Source organism: Pangasianodon hypophthalmus, chromosome 20 (genome assembly GCF_027358585.1).
Source record: "Pangasianodon hypophthalmus isolate fPanHyp1 chromosome 20, fPanHyp1.pri, whole genome shotgun sequence".
Classification (NCBI taxonomy): domain Eukaryota; kingdom Metazoa; phylum Chordata; class Actinopteri; order Siluriformes; family Pangasiidae; genus Pangasianodon; species Pangasianodon hypophthalmus.
The window spans coordinates 14,361,713-14,384,569 of record NC_069729.1 but is presented as its reverse complement, the minus strand read 5'-3'; the positions used below and the strand labels follow the sequence as shown (position 1 = coordinate 14,384,569).

Below are 22,857 nucleotides of genomic sequence, written 5' to 3'. Positions count from 1 at the left end.
GAACATGTATTTATGGAAAATATTTGAGGCGAGATAGACTTTCATTACTACATGAATACAGTACAAAACTGTGGTCAGTACAAAACAAATCATTGGTCAGGAAATGAGTAAGAATTGAACAAACAGATAAAGGGAGTTAGTTTGGGAAGCTTTTCTCTTTGATTTCTTTAAATGTTTAAACCTTGTGGGCTTGATGTGCTGCATCAGGTGTGGCAGATAACCAAATAATGACTAATCTTTCACCAAAAAAAAAATATCCCAGAAGATATTTTGGGAACATTTTGTACATCCAGACATGTGTTAGTTTGAATTTGACATCAAACATTTTAATCATTATGATGATTTTACCTTTGTGTACAAGAAGACTGTATAAGTGAATTTCCCTGTTTCTAGTTTTTCCCCAAACAAACAGTTCACTGCAGCAAAAGTAAACCAGCAAATGGTGGCACAGGAGCTCTCAGGAGTGCATTTGTTTAATTCTTGCTCATTTTCTGACCAACGATTTGTTCTTAAGACCATTAAAAGCTTCATATTTGCCATTTTGGACTTGGGCCATTTTTTTGCCCAGGAGTGTATTGGAGAAATTGTGCTTCTTTTGTCAAACAACTTCTTTAACCTTTCTGTTGTTTATACTGAATTAACTCATATGCTACAGTGTTGCTCAGCTGCAGGTCTTGAATTAAACCGTTGGGGATTTTGTTGTGCATCTGGCAAAAAACATAAGCCAAAATACCTGTTGAAAATCATGCGCGCGGCTCGACCAAAAGCGCAAACAACAGACGAAGACTCGTGAAATTACACACACACACACACACACACACTCTTACGGTGCTGAAGTTGCGCGGGCCGCAGCGCTCGCCCTGAAAGCGGCAGTACAGTAGCATTTCCTCGAGCTGATGCCCGAGTCGGTCCAGCAGCTGCCTCATGGAGGGCTGCGCTTCACGCGGCGGAGGCAGAAAGCGACTGAAGTCCAGCGCGCGGAACGGCGTGGATGAATCCCCTCGCGCGCCCAGAGCCTCCGCTGCGCTCGCGGACACTTGCCGGTTTTTCCCCAGTAACCCGAGCCAGCGTCCCGCGCTAAAGATATCCGGTTTGCTCATGCGCCGCGGCAGCAGCAGGTTCCGGTTGCAGATGGTCACCGCGGGGAAGACGAGGCGCGTGGCGTACACCACGTGCGCCTTCGTGTGCACGGGCGACGACAGCAAATAGCGCACCCGGTTGGAGGACCACGCGACCAAGAGCGCGAGCGAGGCGAGGAACGCGATGAGCCAAGCGGCGCGGCGCGGATACGAGCCTCCGAGGAAGACGTGCCTGAGCCCGTGGAAGGTCGTGTGCTTCAGGAAGAGCTCGCTGGCCTCGCGCACGGAGCTGCGCTCGCGCTTTTCCCTCGGCGCCGTCTCACTCAGGCACATTTTGAAGAACAAATCGGAAAGACGCGGAGTGAGCGCGCGGCTCAGGTCCCTGGGAAAATAAATAAATAACTAGAGCGCTGAGTCTGAGTCACCTTCCCGGAGCGCGGCGGAGGCGCATGGGCGCGCGGTGCCCGTTAAAGCGCGCGCGCCCTGCTGCTCCGTCACTTGCCGTTCCGATCACGCACTGCACGCGACATGAAGAGCGTTACCTCGTGCGCTCCACCTCGCCGTCAGCGCTGCACTGATGGAGAGGAGTGTCCGAGTGCGTTACAGCGGCAATCATCAAACACTCTCTATATCACCGTCCCTTCAGGTGAATTTCAGTCTGAAACACTTTGGTCGTGCTTGAGGTGCTGAAAGTGGAACATGAACAGAGAGAAACACAGTGCTGCCAACTCTTTTCAGGGAGAAGTAGCCAGTGTATGCTCAAAAAGTCAGTAGAAGTCACCAGATGACGCCACAGACTAATTAGCATAGAATTAAATCATGCATATCAAAAGTTGTTATAGGAAGAAGGAAGAGTTCCTGAAGAAGTGTACAATAGAACAGAATAGAGTTTTATCAGAATAGAAATAACAGATTATTATGTAAGGAATGACACGTGACAGGCCATGGGGTTGTATGAAAATAATCCACTTTGCGGTGCAGTATTTTTGTATAACAGCACAGTCCGGAGTGTGTTATTCCGCTTATATCACAGTGATTTGCCAAAAACTACAATGTTTACTTTATTAATGAACAACACGTTGCACATTTTTAGGCTTTATAGTTAGATCTGATGTTGTGGAACGTCTGAGAGCCCTCACCAGCCTCGGTACCACTTTATTTGAAGGGTAGCTACATATGGGCTTCATAATACATTCATAACTATTTATGTTATAACTATTTATAACACATTAAGCTTTTATAAAACAGTGACAGATGCTTTATGAAAGGCTTATGTCAAAACTCGACAGGTGACAGTACAGGTTTTATGCAATATGCCACATAGGAGTGGAGAGAAAAGGGCTCCAGTTCATAACACATTCATAAACATTACATAAATCTTTTATTAAGCAGCATTATATAATTTAGAAAAAGATCTTGTCATGTGACATTATAGTTTTATGCAATATCTCATAGGAATGGAGACAAAAGGCCAGATAGACAGTTAGGTACTATAGATAACATATGAGCTTTGGAATGTGTTGAATTAAGTATATGTCAGTTTACCTTTTCTGAACTGTTTACTTAATTTAAGTAGGAAAATGATGTCTCTGGAGGTCTGTCCCATTTATAAAACTTTTGTGAACTAAAGAAGCTTATATGCCAACATTATGAATGATTTTGATGCCCATAAACTCAAGTGATAGGACATTTTTTTATTCATTACACTGTCATGAAACACTATTCCCATGTAATCTGAATCTTAAGTGATTTATGCCAGCATTATGAATGATGAATGATTCTTCTATTGTTTACTGGCAGCATCTCGTTCTGTCCCACGTGCTGGGTCATGTGATCACCACAGGTCATCACGTAAAAGGGAGATGTGACACAAGGACGTGATCTATCAGACAATAATTTAAGTATTTACAACATTTACCCATTTCCACTATTGTATTGCAAGTTAGTCATTGCTTTTTGTTTTATGAGTTTTTTATTGTTTGTTTTCTTGATTTCTTCGTAGGTGAGCGAAAGGAGAGCTAGTTCAGATAACTATCTTGCTTTTGCAAGTTACTGCAATGGGCAAAGTTAGCTTATCTACAGTAGTTTGCCAGCTAACTGAATACTAGCTTGGTAACATAACAAGCTAGCACCAAGAACACTCAAATACGGAAAGAAAGCGAACGTTTCTATTTAGTAGCTAATTGTTCGGGTGGTTTTGAATGTGGATGTATTACTCACATTGTAACATCGGGCTGTGTAATGGCAAGTACCCTGGTAAGTTCGATAGTTATTAGTAGCCAGACAGCCAGCTATCTGGCGTTACATGCTATTGCACTGCTCTTCTATCATATAGCATATAGCATTTGTGTATGATGGCTACACTGGGTTTCAACTTGGCTAGTGGAGGGTGTGCCAGTTTCTGTTCATAATATGGCATTTTATCCCTCTAAAGCCAGCGAACAGCTATGAGAACTCGCAAGCTTCAAGGGAAAATGACCACCTGACTGCAGTCAGATGTGGAGTCCAGCGTTACAACTGGATCAAGCTTGACAGACTCAGAGCAGTCAATGCCTAAGCCAAAAGATTTGTAAGGCTAGGCTACATATATGTACAGTCACTCAGTACATATACCATGCAAAAAGCTAGGGAACCAGGTGACGTGGCTTTTTGGTCAGGTTTTAAACTAATTCTTCAGAAAACACAGTTACAACCCAATACAATATAGCTTACGGTTTAGTAATGGAGCTTCAGTATTTGGCATTTTTCTTATATATTTTAGAGTCACCTATTGCGGTCTTGGAGTCACCTACTGCGATCTTGCAGAAATTGAAAGTCCAGCCGCAAGTAGAAAAAAACTGCTGCTTCTATGTAGAAGATAAAGTGAAAGAACTCCAGACTGATAAAGCTTTCCTCCAGAGCCAGCTGCAAGAGTGGCACCAGCCCTCACACTCACGTATGCTCATTTCATGGAGGAAAATATCTATTAAATGCTCATTCAGTGGACTTCTTACATGCCCAGATGCATAGTAAACTTTTAGACTGTTAGAACAGTAAATCTTTGTTTTAGTCCTACTTCTGGGAATGGGGATGTATTCTTGAACACACCTGCTTTAGCTCATCAAGTCATTTGTGAAGTGCTTGTTGTAGTAGAGTGGGCATGTCAGATCAGGGAGACGCCAGAAAACTAAAGTACTGTGGATCCCCAGGAGCAGGATTAAGAGGCACTACAGTAGGCTCTTCTTGGTATGGTTTATTCTAGAAGTTTTCTTTTTTTTCACAGCCCTGTCCTTGATCAACATGTCTTCAGATTCAGAGTCAGTTCGGTCTTTTGTCTTCTATTCCTCTGATGAGGAGGGACCATCAGCTGGAAAACCGAGGGTAAAAAAGAGAAAAGAAATCAACCCCTCACTCCAACCCACAAATGAGGAGTGAGTAGGCCGGTTGTGCTGAGTTAAGGTACTGTGTACAACTGCGTCCATGTACAGTATATCTGTAGTCACACACTACAGGCAGACGTTAAGGTATTCTGTTTATTATAGTGTATGAGTTAAATGTTTAGTTAAATGTTCCCCCACCAGGTGGTGGAGGCAGTATGTTTTCGGGTTGTCTATCTGTCCATGCATCTGGCTGAGATTCTCGTTAGCGAACAGCAGATGAACCAATTAGATTTTGGAATTGATCCAAATAGGTTCAAGACCACAGCAAGGTTTTTCTTCAACAGCTTCCTTCCTGTTTATGTATACTTTAAGGTTATTTGAGGCATACAAATTAATTTACAAAGAAGGACTAGACAAGAAGTTATACAGAATTGAAGTCCGTAACAGGTGTTATAAATATTTACAAGAAGGCTCTGATATACTTCAAAAAATTAGCTTCATTGAAGAGGGCTTTAGAGCGTCTGGGAGTGGACAGAAACACCATATCTCACACTGCACCCACTGCAGAGCGTAGCATGGTTTCCTCACAGATGTTTTCCAGCCTTCATCCATGGCATGAAAAAACAGAGAAGCTGGCAGAGTACGCAGATAGGTGCCGCACAGCCCAGACTGCAGAAATTAGAACAGAAATTGCTGGGAAAAAAAGCAAAGGGGAGGATTAAGGTATTTTTTTGTTAATTTGGTAAAGCTTTCTCTTAGAACAGTTCCTGTGTGAGTTCATTTTATTTTAATCTTGTTAGAAAATGCCATGGTGCTCCAACATAATGTCTAAACATTTTAGAGGGGGATTGACCCTTGACTGGTATAATTATGTACATTGTGTTGTGTTAACTTTAATAGGAAGGCAGTGTAAAAATGGTAATGAGAAATTGTAATGGGAAAGTAAGAAAATTTCTTTGTGTGATTTTTTTATGTTGCCCAATAGCCTCAGAGCAATTGTTTTCTACAGCTATGCCATAATCTAGTAGAGGTGAGCTACAGTCTGAGCTCAAATGAATGGACTAAATTTAATTTTTTTTGTTCTCCCTTTAAAGACCTTTTATTATCATATTGTTCTTTCGGCTGCTCCCATTAGGGGTCATCACAGCAGATCATTGGTCCACATGTCTGATTTGGCATAGGTTTTTCACTGGATGCCCTTCCTGACACAACCCTCCCATTTTATCCAGGCTTGGGGCCAGCACTGGGAGTACACTGCCAGTACCTGGGCTGCTTCCCTGCTTGGGAATCAAACCTGAGCCTCAGCAGAGAGAGTGCGGGATCCTTAGCCTCTAGACCACCATGGACCCAAAGACTGTTTGTTACCATAATTTTTTTTATAATTTTTATAAAATTAATTTTCATTGTCTAAACTAAAGCATGCAAAACTAAAAACTGATGTAAAATTCAACTCTTACAAATAAAGAATGCATCATCAAAATGTATCACTTCAGTTTGAGTGCATGTAAATAGTGATTAAATAGTGTTTCATGACAGCGTAATGAAATGAAAATTTTCTATCACTTGAGTTTAAGGGCATCAGAATCATTCATCATGTTGGCATATATGCTTCTTAAGTGAGTGCAGTTGCAGAAACTATACATTGTACAGGAATAGTGCTTCATGACAGTGCAATGAATGGAAAATGTCTTATCACTTTAGTTTAAGGGCATCAGAATCTTTCATAATGTTGGCATATATGCTTCTTAAGTTCACAAAAGTTTTATAAATGGGACAGACCTCCAGAGGCATCGTATTCCTATCATATGCCCTTTTCTCTCCACTCCGATGTGACATATTGCATAAAACCTGTACTGTCACCTGTCGAGTTTTGACATAAGCCTTTCATAAAGCATCTGTCACTGTTTTATAAAAGCTTAATGTAATGGTTATGAATGCGTTATGAAGCACATATATACTGTAGGTACACTTCAGCCTGATTCTCTCTCTCTCTCTCTCTCTCTCTCTCTCTCTCCCTCTCTCTCTCTCTTAACAACTCAACTTGTCATTTTACGGAGAAACTGGAAAGTACAGACTCCTCTGTCCTGAAGACTTTTCCATGCTGGGAAACTTTACAAAGCACTCTCACTGTTGCAAAAGGCTTACACTTGAGACTCCTACCATAAATGTTATATAAATGTCTCCTAGCAAAAAAAATATCACTACATCAATGATTATACGGTTTACTTTATTAAACAACATGTATACGTAACTTATTAGAATGATCGCATTAATATAAACCTGTCATTCATGTTACAGCTCACTGTCCAAGCCATGGTGTTTTACAAAAATAATGCACTCCTTCAAAAATAATGCACTCCAGTCAGTTCAATAATTCAATAGTGCTGTGGTATAAATACAACTATAACTTATTTCTTATAGAAAGAAGAAGCCTTTGGTCATAGCACCACAAGCCAACTATTTACCTATTTACAAAATATTATAATTTCTAAGAACACAGACAAAAGGAAGCAGTGGTAATAAGTAGTTAAGAAATAGACATGAAGGAGTTGTGAATAATGGTGATCAGTGATTGGTCTTTGGGAACAATGGTGATCAGTGATTGGTCTTTGGGAACAATGGTAACAATGGTTGTTCATTGGGAATAATGGTTATCAGTGATTGGTCATTGGTCTTTGAGACCAATGGTGATCAGTGTTTGGTTGTAGGGATACACTGGTGATCAGTGATTGAATGTAGGGATACACTGGTGATCAGTGATTGATTGTAGGGATACACTGGTGATCAGTGATTGGTTGTAGGGATACACTGGTGATCAGTGATTGATTGTAGGGATACACTGGTGATCAGTGATTGGTTGTAGGGATATACTGGTGATCAGTGATTGATTGTAGGGATACACTGGTGATCAGTGATTGGTTGTAGGGATACACTGGTGATCAGTGATTGTTGTAGGGATACACTGGTGATCAGTGTTTGGTTGTAGGGATACACTGGTGATCAGTGATTGATTGTAGGGATACACTGGTGATCAGTGATTGATTGTAGGGATACACTGGTGATCAGTGATTGGTTGTAGGGATACACTGGTGATCAGTGATTGTTGTAGGGATACACTGGTGATCAGTGTTTGGTTGTAGGGATACACTGGTGATCAGTGATTGATTGTAGGGATACACTGGTGATCAGTGATTGATTGTAGGGATACACTGGTGATCAGTGATTGGTTGTAGGGATACACTGGTGATCAGTGATTGGTTGTAGGGATATACTGGTGATCAGTGATTAGTTGTAGGGATACACTGGTGATCAGTGATTGTTGCAGGGATACACTGGTGATCAGTGATTGGTTGTAGGGATACACTGGTGATCAGTGATTGGTTGTAGGGATATACTGGTGATCAGTGATTAGTTGTAGGGATACACTGGTGATCAGTGATTGGTTGTAGGGATACACTGGTGATCAGTGATTGATTGTAGGGATACACTGGTGATCAGTGATTGATTGTAGGGATACACTGGTGATCAGTGATTGGTTGTAGGGATACACTGGTGATCAGTGATTGGTTGTAGGGATATACTGGTGATCAGTGATTAGTTGTAGGGATACACTGGTGATCAGTGATTGGTTGTAGGGATACACTGGTGATCAGTGATTGATTGTAGGGATACACTGGTGATCAGTGATTGATTGTAGGGATACACTGGTGATCAGTGGTTGTTGGGAGCAATGGTTTGCAAAAGTTAACATTCAGGCTTTACACACTGGTGTTGAGATGACTGAACCTGCTCTCTCAACTCTTATAACCAGCAGTGTGATGTGAGTTGGAGAGCTGTATCAAGTGCAGGACAGTTGCTAACATCTGCTGAAAAAGCCAGAAGATTTGTCCATAGGCGCTTTTTAAAAATAAAGTCACTAATGGCGTCTAAAAAGTTGCCATAATATATAGTGAAAAAAGTGACTAAGTTGGCAGCGCTCGGACAAAAACATTCAAACAGGAGACAGACGTAGCATGTTACGTGTAGTAGTCTCGCATCTGTCTCTGTGTTAAACTAGCTAAGCACCACTGTGTACGTTCTCATATGTGAAAGCAGCCACTAAACAATAACAGCTTTAATACACAAGCATCTACATAGGCATATATTTCAAATTATGCACAGCCTTATTTAACCCAAACTCAAAACTGTCACCACACCATTACTCGCAGTGTGCTTCTCTTCATATGTCACTGTGTTTGATACAAGGTAATATAAGGTATGATGTAAAAGTAAAGTTAGATGTTGCCTGTTAGTGCTCATGTACCCTTCTCAACAAACGCTCATGTACTTAATGCCTGAATATATGAAGTGTTTAAAACTGGATAATATCAAATATTCCTACTGTTCATCAGTTTTTGACTCTGTTGCTGGCTGTAGACTGCACATCTCTGATGTATATGTTTCCTTAAAAAAATAGTTATTGTAGATTATTAGAATATGTAGAATATATAACATTTTTTTTATGGACTACACTTCCAGAAAGTGGCCAACCTCCCTTGTTCTGTCTCTCTATTCCCACACATTTTCTGTAAAAAAAAATCAAACTTTTAAAAAATAATAAAGCTAGTAAATTATTATTATTATTATTATTATTGTTATTATTATTATTATTTGTGTTTTCAAAACTACCAAGCAAAAGACATAATATTCTCCCAACATAATATATTGTACATCATCCTGAGACTAGGCTTAACAATATATATATACTTTATATATATTGCTATTTTCTTCTTCGTACCAGAAGTTTCTAAAAATAAATGTGCTGCCTCACCAGGTTCCTAAAGACAGATGAAATGTGGCAGTGTGCATCTGCTGTCTACAGATCAGCTTCAGTTTGTTTCAGTGTGAGTTTTTCAGTTTCAGAATGTGGAGTAAATAAATTTTCGGATTTTTATATTGAAATTAATTTTTGCAATAAACCAGCCCTCATTATGTCAACCTGCTCAGTAACAATCCATCACACGCACTGCAAGAGGGTTGAAAAGAGTCAAATCTGGCAACCTGGTGTCTTCTAAGTGCTTAATTATGACATGACAACAGATATACAGTAGAGCTTATTAAAAAAACAAGTCTTGCTTATGACCTGCTCTGTCAATCCATAAGAAAGAAGTACATGTTTTCTGGAGTCAGGTTTCAGGCTATAAATCCATTCTTAAGTATATGTGATTCATTTGGCTCGAATTCCCCGTTCATTGTGGCTATATTTCATGTATTGTGAAGACAATAAGACAATCTGTGCACGCTGAAACAAATTTCTCTCCATGTGTTCATTGGAGCAATGATAAGTGAGTGTGAGGTCCACTGCAAGCCTTCAAGTGATCGCAAAATATCGCAAAACACACCCGTATACACACTCTCAGATCTCTCAGCTCTATATCAAACACTTTAATGTCACAGATGCACCTACATTTTCCCCCTTATCAGGAAAACAAACTCAATGACTATGCAAATTAGAAACAACCTCCACATCTAACTCCTTCCTCTGATAAACCAGTCTTGTCTAGTCTTGATTTGCATACTGGAACATGATTGGCTCTTGTATTTTATGATGCAATAACACTTGCATATCACATTTTCAATACTAACATACGTACATTTCAGGTAGAGATGCAACCTCACAGCTTCAGGGTCCCCAGTTCAATCCTCTGCATGCTTTTGCATGTTCTCTCCATGTTTTTTGTGGGTCTCCTGTGGGTTCTCTGTTTTCCTCCCACCTCCCAAAGACATGCTGATAGGCGAACTGACCCCTAGGTATGAATGAGTGATGGACTAGCATCCAATCTAGGGTGTATTTCTGCTGTGTGCCCTGGGATAGCGTCTGGATCCGTCGCGACCTTTACCAGGATCGAGCACTTACAGAAGATGAATGCATGAATGAATGTTATTTCTCACTGTTCTGGGTTTTCCACCCAAACTGTTTAATCTGCATTTCTATTTCATCTTGCCTTATTTCGATTTATTCCATGTTCCTGTGGCATGTCGATTTCCCATTGGGGATCTACAAAGTGCTAACTTTAGCTTTTTTTTTTGTTTGTTTGTTTTTGCTTCTTTATGCTGATATACGGCTATAGAATGTAAAATCAGACATGAAAATCAGAATGCATAATTCCCAAAAGGCTTGCATATATAACCCACTATAAAGTGTATAGAAGCCATTTCTTCATTTTAGATGTGGTGCACTTATAATGTGTGGGAAGCCATTTGGCTTTCAGCCATTTGGACGAGTGCAGATGAACATATCCATCCCGTATAGTGGAGTCCTGAGCCGGCTGTTGAGGAAAGGATTACTCTGCTTCGTCCCTGACTGAAAGACATGCCAGGTTCATATCTGATGACACATTTCTCTGTTAGAAGCAAGAGAGATCACTTAGAGGTTTCTATACTTTTAGTTATAAAGCCACCATCCTCAGTGCTCTTTTATTCTATCTTTAAAAAAACTACTTTCTTTCTTCCAGATTAGTTACCAGTTCCTACCCAGTAGCTTGTTACCCCATCACACAACAGCTACCAATCTCACACAGAGTGTACAAGTAAACCAGCATTCATTTGGTTCTGATATTCCATTGGGATCTTTATTATTACATTATAATTCATTATAATGTTTATTCCTTAGTAAATAGTATATACTTTCTGTTATACTCTTGTCATTCAACAATTGGTGAAAAAATGTCATGCAATGCTTCAGAGGCTTAGTGAAAAATTGGTAATACCAGATGGTGAACTTTGCTTTGTTAAAATGCTTGGAAGTAGATACGCTGACAAAATGGAAAAAAAAATGTCTGTAGGACAATCATCCAGTTTTTTCTTTGGTATATTAGCTGACAAATCCGATATGGTTAGTGCTAACCCTCGCTTCTTCTGAGACATGTAAATTTACTAGCTAAAAGATTGCTGTAACATCTTTACCTATACAGGTATAGCATAATGATCATGATATAACAATTTCTCACGATATAACTTCCAATCTTACTGCCTCTTACTCTGATTTATCTTTTTCATCTGTTTAAGATATAGATTTCATGTTAGATGCTGGAAACAATCAGAGTACAGACACAATCAGTTTTGATCTGCCATGACTCTGACAAGGGTTTAATGGCTGTTGCAGACTGCATTGTTATATGACATGGCATTTACCACGTAACGAGTGGATCTCAGTTTGTCTTTTGGCTGTTTTTTTTAAGCTTCAAGTGCACTCATGCATCCTTCAATCAGTGGCACACAGTGCCCTCAGGGTGCGCAAGTAATCTCCCTTTCGTGAGCGAAATGTTGCTGTATTGTTCTGTGAACGCATATAGAAAGGTTTCTAACTGAGAGAGAGCATCACAGTGAATTGCTAGTAAAACATAAGTATTCCATATCTTCTCAAATTCATAATATACACTAGACACTGACAAACAAATGTCTTATAATAAACTTTCAGCTTAAATATATATGGAAAATCCGCACATTTTCTCATAAGATCTAAGCCTCAAAGTGGCAATCCACTTTTTCATCATATACCATAATACATCAAGTGTCAGAGAACATAACAGTTTCTACTGTCGATATGAAAAAGCTATTTTCATACATAAGAAGCTTTTAGAAGGAAAAACAGCAAGCTAACCTTGAGTGTTGCTCAAGTTTATACCCTACTCCTGAATTACTGACAGTTGCCATGGTTTCCCTTGAGGTTTGAGAAATATGGCCGCACAAACTTCATAAATAGCTACAGAACCTATACAAAACCACCTATCTGACTGTAAATCAGATGTCACAACTAAGCAGAGGTGCCAACATCTACAGTTTAGCCATAGCATTTATCATTTTTTGACTCCTTGCTTGCTGCGGCAATACAGGAGACACCTGAACACTTTTCTGCTCTCTCTCAGCTAGAGCAGTGGTCAGACCAACCACAAATGAAATTTGTCTGGAGGAAAATCCAATTCACTGAAAGGGAAAAAGTATGAGATGTGAAAGACGTGCTTGTGCATTTTTATTTTCTTTGCGCCGGTGAGCGTTGACCTGTGAGCCAACTGAAGACAAGGAGGTGGGACTGGGGTCTCTTTGCCAAAGAGATGCCAAAGAGAACGTATCTCATGGTGCACATTGCCTGTTAAGGGTTAAAAGACACCAATAAAATGTTACACCAATATTAAGTTTCATTTGTGGCATCCACATTAGATTATTTGCAGTTAATAAATCTTTAGCTATAAAGTCTTAAAGTAGATTATTCTGGATTTTTGTAGAACTAAGCACAAGAGCACCACCAGTGGTCATAAATAAAAATACACAGAATGGTATGAAGAAGTGAAGCTCAGGCTAATTTCTTTCTAGCCCATACTGTAGATCCATGCAGCCTATGAGTGACAGTTATGTCAGGTGATTACATTTGATTACAGCACCTCCCTAGATTTTGTGTGCACTGGGGCTAATATTTAAGATTTTTCAGCCATGTCACTGACCTGTAACACCTCCAACAGCACAGTCACAGGTGTAATGTATAAGAATGAGGTGGATTATTTACTCTATCATCCCCCCCTCCCCCCAACTCATTCACCCATGCTGACAATTAAAAAAAAAATAAAGTCAACATCAGTTTTATAGTTTGATCTTAAGAAAAAGAAAACTTTTACAATGCTTGTAATTCATTGCACATCCCTAAGATAGGGACACCTCTTTTCCTCCCTCTGCCTCATCTGTCTCTTTCATGGTCAGTTGACTCCATTGTAAGGCTCTGATCTGAAACCTGGGACATGTGGATGTGGGAAGGAATTGGCTTTGTGCCCTCAGGTCACATCCCATTGCTACTCGCACCTGTTTTCTGAATCATTAAGATTCACTCTTATTCCCAAGACGTGGCTGAGTCAGAGCTGCTTCAAAGAGGGAGCCTCCGAAAAAGTCTTACTGGATTAACTACCAGTTGTAGCAGTCTGTAACGGGCACCATGCCCTCTCTCCTCACTCCTCTCTCCTCTCCTCTTCCTTTTGTTTGAAGGTAAGGTATAGCTAGCTAGGGGAGGAGACACATAGTGTTGGAGAGTTTTCATGGAGAAAATTCATTCCAACAAATATGTACAGTATGCAGTGTTTGTGATACTGGGTCATAATTTTGTCTTTACATTTGAACAGTTACGTATATCCTACTTTTCTCCCCCAATAACAACTTGTTTCAATTATCAATTCAATAGACATAGGAGAAAACAGCCAACTATAAAATGAATTACAGCCTTCTAATGGGAAAAATGGGTAAAAGGTATAAGACTGCACTTATGGTTTATGGGGAAATAAACTTAAAATGCCCCTAAAGGCATTGCAAATGATGCAAACAAATCAGTATCTTGCCACTATCTACCTGCTTGCCGTAACATATTTTGTCCAACATTAACCAATTTGTATATATTAATTTCATCTTTGTTGTACATATTACAGTTTTATGTTGGAATAATATTTTATATTATATCTTTTAAGTTTTGTGTTTCTCCATGTTCCACTGTTGCTAGAGCCCTAGCAAACTGCACTGTAGTGTTGCTGTGATGGTGCGGTATTTCTCTCAGTAGACGCACTATATGGCCAAAAGTATGTGGACACTTGACCAGTTACACTCATATGTGTTTGCTGAACATTCCAGATTTTGTCCCCCTTTGCTGTTATAATAACCTCCACTCTTCTTGGAAGGCTTTTCACTAGCTTTTGGAGCATGGCTATGGGGATTTGTGCTCATTCAGCTACAAGAGCATTAGTGAGGTCAGGTGTTGGGTGAGAAGGCCTGGGAAGCAGTCAGCGCTTATGATTCATCCCAAAGGTGTTCATTGGGGTTGAGGTCAGGGTGCTGTGCAGGCCACTAGAGTTCTTCTACACCAAACTTGGCAAACCATGTCTTCCTGGACCTCGCTTTGTGCACAGGGGCTTTGTTATGCTGGAACATGTTTGGACCTCTTAGTTCCAGAGAAGGGAAATTGTAATGCTACAGCATACAGAGACATTCTATTCAATTATGTGCTTCCAACTTTGTGGCAACAGTTTGGAGAAGACCCACATATGGGTGTGATGGTCAGGTGTCCACATACTTTTGGCCATATTGTGCATCTATTGAGTGAAACACTGCACCATGACAGTGGAGATGACATGACAGTTAGGGCTCTAGCTAGCTAGCGAAGTTGCAGGCTAAAACAGTGGTCTCACTTAAGAATTATGAATTGTAAACACTACTAAATAAATGTATTTTTTCAAAGTTTAGTCTTGCTTATGGCTTCTACAGGAGCATATACAATTATTTAACAAATATTATAGCTTAAGCTAAGTCAACCTTAGAAGGTTTATACATTAATGCTAGTAATCAAATGACTCCATCTTTGCTAGTACCTTGCTAACAGACCTCCTACTCAGCTAATCAGCAGTTTATACACTCTCATAAATAAGGGTACTAAATTGTACTTTTTCATGCCACTGGAATGGTATCCTCAAGGGTAATGTGCATGTAGTGTACCTTTAAAACTTTACTCTAAAAACTGTGGTCCTTTTATGTACCTTAAATCTTTTTGTTCAAGGTAGACTATGTCCATGTTTCCAGGGTGGAAAATATTAAATATTAAAGGTACACAAGAGACCTTAAGGGTACCACCACAGTGAAAAGAAAAGTTGGGGTTTTTTTTGGCGTTTTTTTTTTTTTCTTCCTGAGCACAGGGTTGCTAAATTAATGAGCACTAGCTGCATATTAAAGATTACACCTTATCTCAGTACACAATTAATTATATGCTACTGCACCCTTAAATTTGATTTGTATAATGCTTTTAACAATAGACACTGTCACAAAGCAGCTCTACAGAAATCCAGATGTAAGTTTAGATCACTAATGAGCAAGCCAGAGGTGACACTGGCAAGGAAAATCTCTCAGAGATGACACGAGAAAGATACCTTAAGAGGAACCATACTCACATACCGACAGTGAGATTATACATAATTTGTCTTACTCTATCTCTATCTCTATATAAAGTAAGAAGGGTAACTTGTGGTGTATCTCCATTTATCTTATTTATATTTGAATAAAGTTTTGGCATTATCACCCACACCTGCTCGTTTCTCTTGTTGAGAGTGTTATTCCATGTCTTTCAGCCTTTACCACAAATGCTGCTTCATGCACCAATACACTGTTCTTCTAAAACACCCAACAAACACTGGAGCATTGTTCAGTGCAGCATTCACAGCTGAAGGTCAGCCATTTTCAGTTTAAAAATCTCCATGATGCTTAAATATATCTGCCTGGTTTTGCAGTTATGGCAACACTGCCCTTTTTGACCTTCAGTGAAAGCCTGCGGAAAGAAAAACATCACCAACACAAGCCAATTAAAATCAATTAAAGTGAGACTCCTCCACTTGTGTTGATTATCTTTGAAGCTCATAGCTAATTTAATGAGAATTACAGCACAGGGTTCTGCTCAGTGGCCCACAGATGGAATACAATTAACAAAACTGTTTTAGCTCGACCTGAGCAAATGATGTCAATCACCGAAAGCAAACAATGCTTCTGCACAAACAGCGTTTCTCTCTCTATATTAAAGTTGTTGCTGATCGAGATTTTGAAAATTGAAATAGAAAATGCATCCATTTTAATGAGACGCACTGTTCTCATTGCAGAGTTAATATCAGGGTTGACACAGGGATCAGTAACTCCACCACAGCACATAATAGCAGATAGCATCACCCATAACAGCAAGGTAATAGAAGAAACCAGGCTTCATTTGGTTCATTCTAATAACAGTTTCTGGTTTTTCATTTTCAGCTGAACCTCTGCACCAATATATATATATATACATATATTAGTCAAATAGTTAAATGAATATGAGCTCAATGTGCAACTCTTTAATTTGAGGGTCAACAGTAACACTGGACAAACTAACATAATCATAAATTCATAAATTAAACAGTCACTTTTAACACTTGGTTGCACTTTATTTAAGGACTCTTTCAAGAATTCATGAAAGTTTTTCCATGCTTAGTGGTTTCCAGTTTTTGACACTGTTTTGAATCAGTGTTATCTGTATTATAAATATTGTATAAATAGTTGACACTTGTGCTAGAATGTGATATGAATAAAACTGTAATAAATGTTATTAGCAGTAAGTCACCCCTCACCCTTGGCTTAATCAATCATAATTTTACAATGTGAGTGGGCTTAGGTGAAATGATATAAATCTGTGAAAGTGCAAACATGTTGACTCACTATGTGACATTAAATTGCTCATTTAAAATTGAACTGTGTGGGTAGTGATTGTTTACTGTACATGAAATGCAAACACTACAAACAGCCAAAAGATAAACTGCATTCTGCCAAATTCACTCTGCCTTTATCAGGCCATGATCAGATTCCATTGCTGAGAGTGCAAACGTGTGAAGAAAAGAAAAACTACACAACAGACAATTTTCCTCTCTTTCAACATACAGATTCTTCAATTTGTGTCTCAGTATATGTATGAGATTGTCTGGACTGATTTCTATTGTAGTGTTGCAATAGGTAGGTAATAAAATGCTAAATCCAGAACTCTTTATAACGTGGTGAGTGGGTGAGTAGAGGCAGGACACAAGTGCATAAATTCAGCTTTTGCTATATTAGACCAAATCCAACAATTGTAGTCAAAGTATAAACCGGGGCTCAAAACACAGCCTGGCCACATCAGCCAGGGACAATCCACAATCAGCAAACGACTCAACACCAGGAGGTCGAAACAGGAAACGGAAGCTCAGTTCAAAATGGTATAAAAACACAGTAAGATTTCACAGCACTATAAAACAAGTAGAACTCAAAGCTGTGATGTCAGCAGCGATTCCTCTGCCACCAACAAGACCTTCTTGTCCTTCTTGTTACTAATTTGTATGCCTCAACTACCCTTAAAATATACTTCAAACATGAAGGAAGCTATTGAAGAAAAACTATTTCAGACATTTGACCTTGCTGTGACCTTGCCCCTGTTTGGATCAATTACAAAATTTTATCAGTTCATCTGCTGGTTACAGTGATAATTCCATATAAATCCTACAAATATTCAACCACCTGAGAATCATGGAAGGTTACACAGATGGACAATAAATCTTTAAGGCTGGTTACTAAACAATTGCCAGGCATCTCGTTTCAGTGAAGGAAAAAGCTTGCTTCTGAAAACTAACTGCTGAAAATGGTGTGGAAATAACAGCATTTACAGCTGGTGGGTAACTCAGAGAGAAAAGCATTCATCATTGATTTAGAGCACAGTGCACAAACCATAGAGGGAGTTTAATTTCCCTTCATTTATACTGCCAATAGTAAAGTCAGTGAAACGCTTTGGTGGAAAGTTTATTGATTCCACTGTGGAAAATAACGCTTCTTGGCCTACATACTGAATAGGAAAATAACTTTTAGGAAGTGTCAAGAACGTTTCTTTTATACAACAGTGAGATTTATGAGATTTGAGACAAGGAGTGATGGTCCACTTACTACAATTACAGCTTATACCCTTGGGAACTCTCAAACACTTTTTTTTAAACATTCACCAAAGAGTCTAGTACATTTTGTCAATGAACATGGGCAAGAAATGCCTACTTACCAGCCATTTGACAGAGGTTTCAGGTGTCCAAAATGTTTTCTTGTAACTAACTGTTTTTCAATCCAGCGAGTATACCTTCCTCCGAAGAGCTCATTGTGTCACAGTGTTCAAGAGTTATTTTTCCTACTGCAAACACAAGCGTGTTTATACAGAACTACAGAGAGACAGTTTCTGAAGCTTATAGCCAGAAAAGTGTACAAAATGTTACTAGTCTGACCTGTTTATTTGTTATGACCTTTCCCCATTTATATGTCAAAGCCCAGCCCCCAATTTTCTCAGCCTGAGCTAAATGGCATTATAATGTTTGTACATGACCCTTAGAATTTTATTTTGGATTCAAGCTTCTAGAAGACTTCTCATTTGACATAACATGGGTAAATTTAATTGCTGTTTCTTTTAGTGACACAAATCAGAGACTTGGGTAAAGAGTTTAGATAAAGCTGGTTGCTTGTAAAAAAAAAAAAAAATCTGTATTTTTACGAGATGCAGTCATTAGTGTTTGCAGACTTCACTCCATATATCAAGAAGGCACTGTCTCCATCGCACTTTAGGGATGTAACTGAATATGAATACATTATTCGGAATGAACAGATAATGTGTCCTAAATGGATGTAAATACAGATACGAACAGAAACCTTGACAGAAAAGGTTCACATCTGGTTGAGACTAGAGATCCTAGTCTAGGATCCTGCAGGACCCAACTAAAAAAGGTGCATGAACGGGAGGGTTTTACTTTCATGCAGGAATGAGTGAGTGGTTAGATATGAAGCCTGAGAGACAAAGAGAGACAACATGAACATGCAGCGCATTTACAGTATCCTTACTAACAGGGTTGTGGGGTTAGAAAAAATTACAGGCAGATACAAACAAGAATAATAACTGAAAAAAAGAAAAATACACACACACACGCACACACACACAAGTATCTCAAGTTGTGACCAATTATGAACTTGAGTGATGCAGCTGAGGTTGAGGAATTGCAAGAGCCAGAATTCACAGAACATACTGATAGTGCTGCCATTTTACCTTTGTTTTTTTTTTCCAGTGCGTTTGGATGCAAAGAGTTCATATTTAATTTAAAAAAACCTTCCAGTTAAAGACATGCCCACTAAATCCATATAGAAATGGATATTTAGACCACTAACCAGATACAGATATAGGCAGTGGCATTGTGTTACACCCTTTTTGCAAATCTCCTTTCCACAACATCCTTTTCTCTGACACTGTGAAATTTGAAACAGGAAGTAACATGACAAGTAAAACCAATCAAGTTATCTAATGCTCAGTCCCAGGAGCAGGGGCTTTCAATCACCCTTGACTTGAAGGAACACTGGACCATCATATTTAAGGGTAGCTCAACTGTACCTAAGTTGCAAAACAGCCAAATCTATCAAAAAATTTGCCTCGAGTCCAGGAAAAAATCAGCTTTCCTCAAATCCAGTCCAGGATACCCATTGCCCTGTAGAGTTCAAACTTGTCCCTACTGCTGACACATACATACACTACATGGCCAAAAGAGTGTGGACATCTGACCATCACAGCCATATGTGCTTCTTCCCCAAACTGTTGCCACAAAGTTGGAAGCGCACGATTGTATAGGATGTCTTTGTATGCTGTAGCATTACAGTTTCGCTTCATTGGAACTAAGGGACCCAAACCTGTTCCAGCATAACAAAGCACCTGTGCACAAAGTGAGGTCCATAACGACATGGTTTGCCAAGGTTGGTGTAGAAGAACTCGAGTGGCCTGCACAGAGCCCTGACGTCAACCCCACTGAACATCTATGGGTTGAACTGGAACACCAACTGCATGCCAGGCCTCCTCCATTCTGGCCATGTTGCATAATTCAACTTATCAGCTATTTATCAAGGCCCTAATGCAGGAGTATTCAACTAAACTTAACCATTACTGATTAGTTTATGGCTATAAATAAGTTAAGTTAATTCATTCATTCAGTAAACGCTAGTGAAGAATTCAGAGACTATCCCTGCAACGCTGGGCGTGAGGCTGATGAGGCCAGTTCATTACCCCTGCTTTAACAAGTTGGATCAGGTGTGATCAAACTGCACTAGTCCAACTGTCCAGTGACCAGAGCTGAGAAGTCCTGCCCAAAGCAGTAGACTTTAACTAAAATGCATTTTCACTCTACACCACTGGTGGAGAAGATTGTCTGCCAAATACTTGTCAGCGTGAGTGGGGAGCAGGTGGAGATTTAATGTGCCAGTCTGGAGAATAATCGTGGATATGATCTGCTGTTTAAGCACAAGTTGTTTCTCTGTCTGCAGGCTTCAAGGCCATTTAAGGCCCTATACACACACACACACACACACACACACTTTGATGAGCTTTGCAGAAAGAAGAGAAGCAGAAGCAGAAGCAGCTGGTTGTTTCATGGGAGACTGCTGAGAAATTAAGGTTGTATAGGCAGGATGGACACAACGAATGAAACATGAAACAAGCCCTGCAGTGTGTGTGTCTGTGTGTGTGTGTGTGTGTGTGTGTGTTGGGGGGTGGGCGGTGGGGTGGAACAGAAAGATAGAAGCACCTACTGTATTTCAGGGAACGAGAACATCCACTTCCTGCTTCTCTTCTTCTCAATTCTCAAATGATTCCTACAGTCTATATACTATTCCTTCAGTGAGCAAGTGAATGAGTGTGCTCAGGCTGTCAAATTCCTTTAAAAATGGCATATAAACTTAAATTATTTAGTATTCAGGTGCATCAGAATATTAATCAGCCTATAACTGTATAATGCCACACCCAGATCGAAACTAACCCAGTAGCGCTACACTATTTGTTCATATTGCATACACCAATTCTGTTGTTTTCTATTATCATTTAATAGTTTTATCAAAAATCTAAATGGTTCAGATTTGCTGTGTATTTATTCAGACATAATAAAATGTACTTGTTGCTAATATTTAGCTAGATTTTACATTTCCTTAGCCGCCTGTAATCCATATAATTATCAGTGAAATAGTAACAGCAAAAATGGTAAATATAAATATGTTTACTGCTTAACTGTCAACTGGCTTGCATCATTTGGACCAGAAGTTTATGAAATGTGTTATATGAAGTGATTAAAAGTTCTTTAACACTGTTTTTTCTTTCAAATATATAAATATTATGAAAAAAATCATAATATTGGAATCTTGAAATTCGTTCTGACAGAACATATGCCTAAGTAATCAAGATAAACTGTTCAAGTCTGAGAAATTGGGATGGACATGTGTTCATGCTTGAAGGTGACAGTGCTAGAATGGATATTTAGGGACCAGAAGGTTTTGAAATCCCAGTACTGTCAGATGGTCATTTTTCGGCCCTTGAGCAAGGCTTTAAAACCTCGGCTGTTTAGCTCTACACTGGCAGTGGAGTTGGCCTTGTAAATAGGATGAAAGCATCAGCCAAATTAAGAAATGTAATGGGCATGTCAGGGGTATTTAACTAAAATTTGTGAATATTTAGCTTCATAAAATTCCTTACTTACAAAGGAACTAACATGACTGAATGTCTACCTTTGAATGTTTAACCATTAATGATTAGTTTACAGCTATAAATAAGACAATTTGAAGTGGTTCTGTTTTGTTTCTAGTGGTGCTTCATGTTCAAGCTTTTGACTAGCACCAAGTACTCTGAATACATGAGACATATGCCCTGAGAATAAACGCATACTTCTCTGTCCATTTGTCTTTAAACATTCTCCTTTCACTGCTGACTTTTTTCACTTCACTAATCAGACTGGAGAGCGTAAATAAAATGAAAAAAAAAACATTTCTATAAAAACTATGAAAAGTTCTTTTTCTGAGCTAATGTCTCTAGCCCTGTAGCTAGTCTCTGGTCTGATGAGCTGCGTTGAGCTAAATAACTTACATAAATGCATGTGATTAGATAAACTGCAACAGAAGATCTGCTATTGAAGTTGTTCTGCTTCATGTTTAGAAATCTGGAGTCATTCAACTACAGGAATTGTTCATACAGAAGAAATATTTTTCAGTTCGGTCTGCTACAATGGTCCACACCTGGACCGCAGTTGTCCGAAGCCTACGTAGCTGAAGCTGGCAGAAAATATTTAAATCTGTTTGACAAAATTCTGATTGTTTTGGTCAAGGGTACAGCATATGGTCAAGGGTACAGCAGGCATTAGAAAAGCGAGGAGGACAGTGCATCCACCACACAGTATAAATAAAATAGTCAAGTTAAATTCTTTTCTTTTGGTTCTCCTTCACAAAGAGCTGAAAAAGGTGAAAACAACAATCTCTCACATATTTGTGCAGACATTAGCATGTGATTATATAATTATCATTGATTAGTATTAAACTGCTGTAAGAAGTAGGGTTGAGTTAGTGCAGTGAAAGCAGGCTGATTGACTGTGTTAATTAAGACTTGTTTAAGCATTTAGAAAGCTCATTAAAAAGCTTTTCTTGGCCCATGATTGTGTTTGAATTGTCTCATTTCAATAAGCTTCTTTGAAATAGATCTTTTATGAACTTTATGAAAAGTCAGTGGAATTAAACACATAGATATGTCTGGTAAATGGTTTGGATACTGGCTGCTAATCTATAGTGATGCAGTGCCAATACAAAACTTCACAAAGCTTTGCACAAAACCTTTCTCATATGTAGTTAAGCTGTAACACAATAGACCTATATCTTACTCAAAGAAAGAGATACCTTTTTACCACTTTTTTCTTTTCTTCCTTTATAGAATTTTCCTTTATTTGAAGGGGCAAAGCAGTCATTTCTGACTGATCTCAAGCATGGAAAAGGTAAGCATCTATATGTGCAACCCTTGGACCATGAGATTTTCCAAAAAAAAAAATCGAGAA

General features: G+C 39.1%; 1 protein-coding gene across 4 annotated transcripts in view; it reads right to left on the bottom strand.

The window, feature by feature from the left end:
* The window catches only part of asic1b (acid-sensing (proton-gated) ion channel 1b), a 302,609-nt gene that overhangs the window by 74,563 nt on the left and 205,189 nt on the right, over positions 1-22,857 (bottom strand). The window contains exon 1 of one of the 4 annotated variants that reach the window (XM_026932689.3): positions 828-1,676. The exons of the other annotated variants lie outside the window; for them this stretch is intronic. Within the exon in view, the coding sequence (XP_026788490.3) occupies positions 828-1,412 (585 nt within the window). The 5' untranslated portion in view covers positions 1,413-1,676. Of the gene's footprint in view, positions 1-827; positions 1,677-22,857 lie in introns of those variants that run through there. 4 annotated transcript variants of the gene reach the window in all.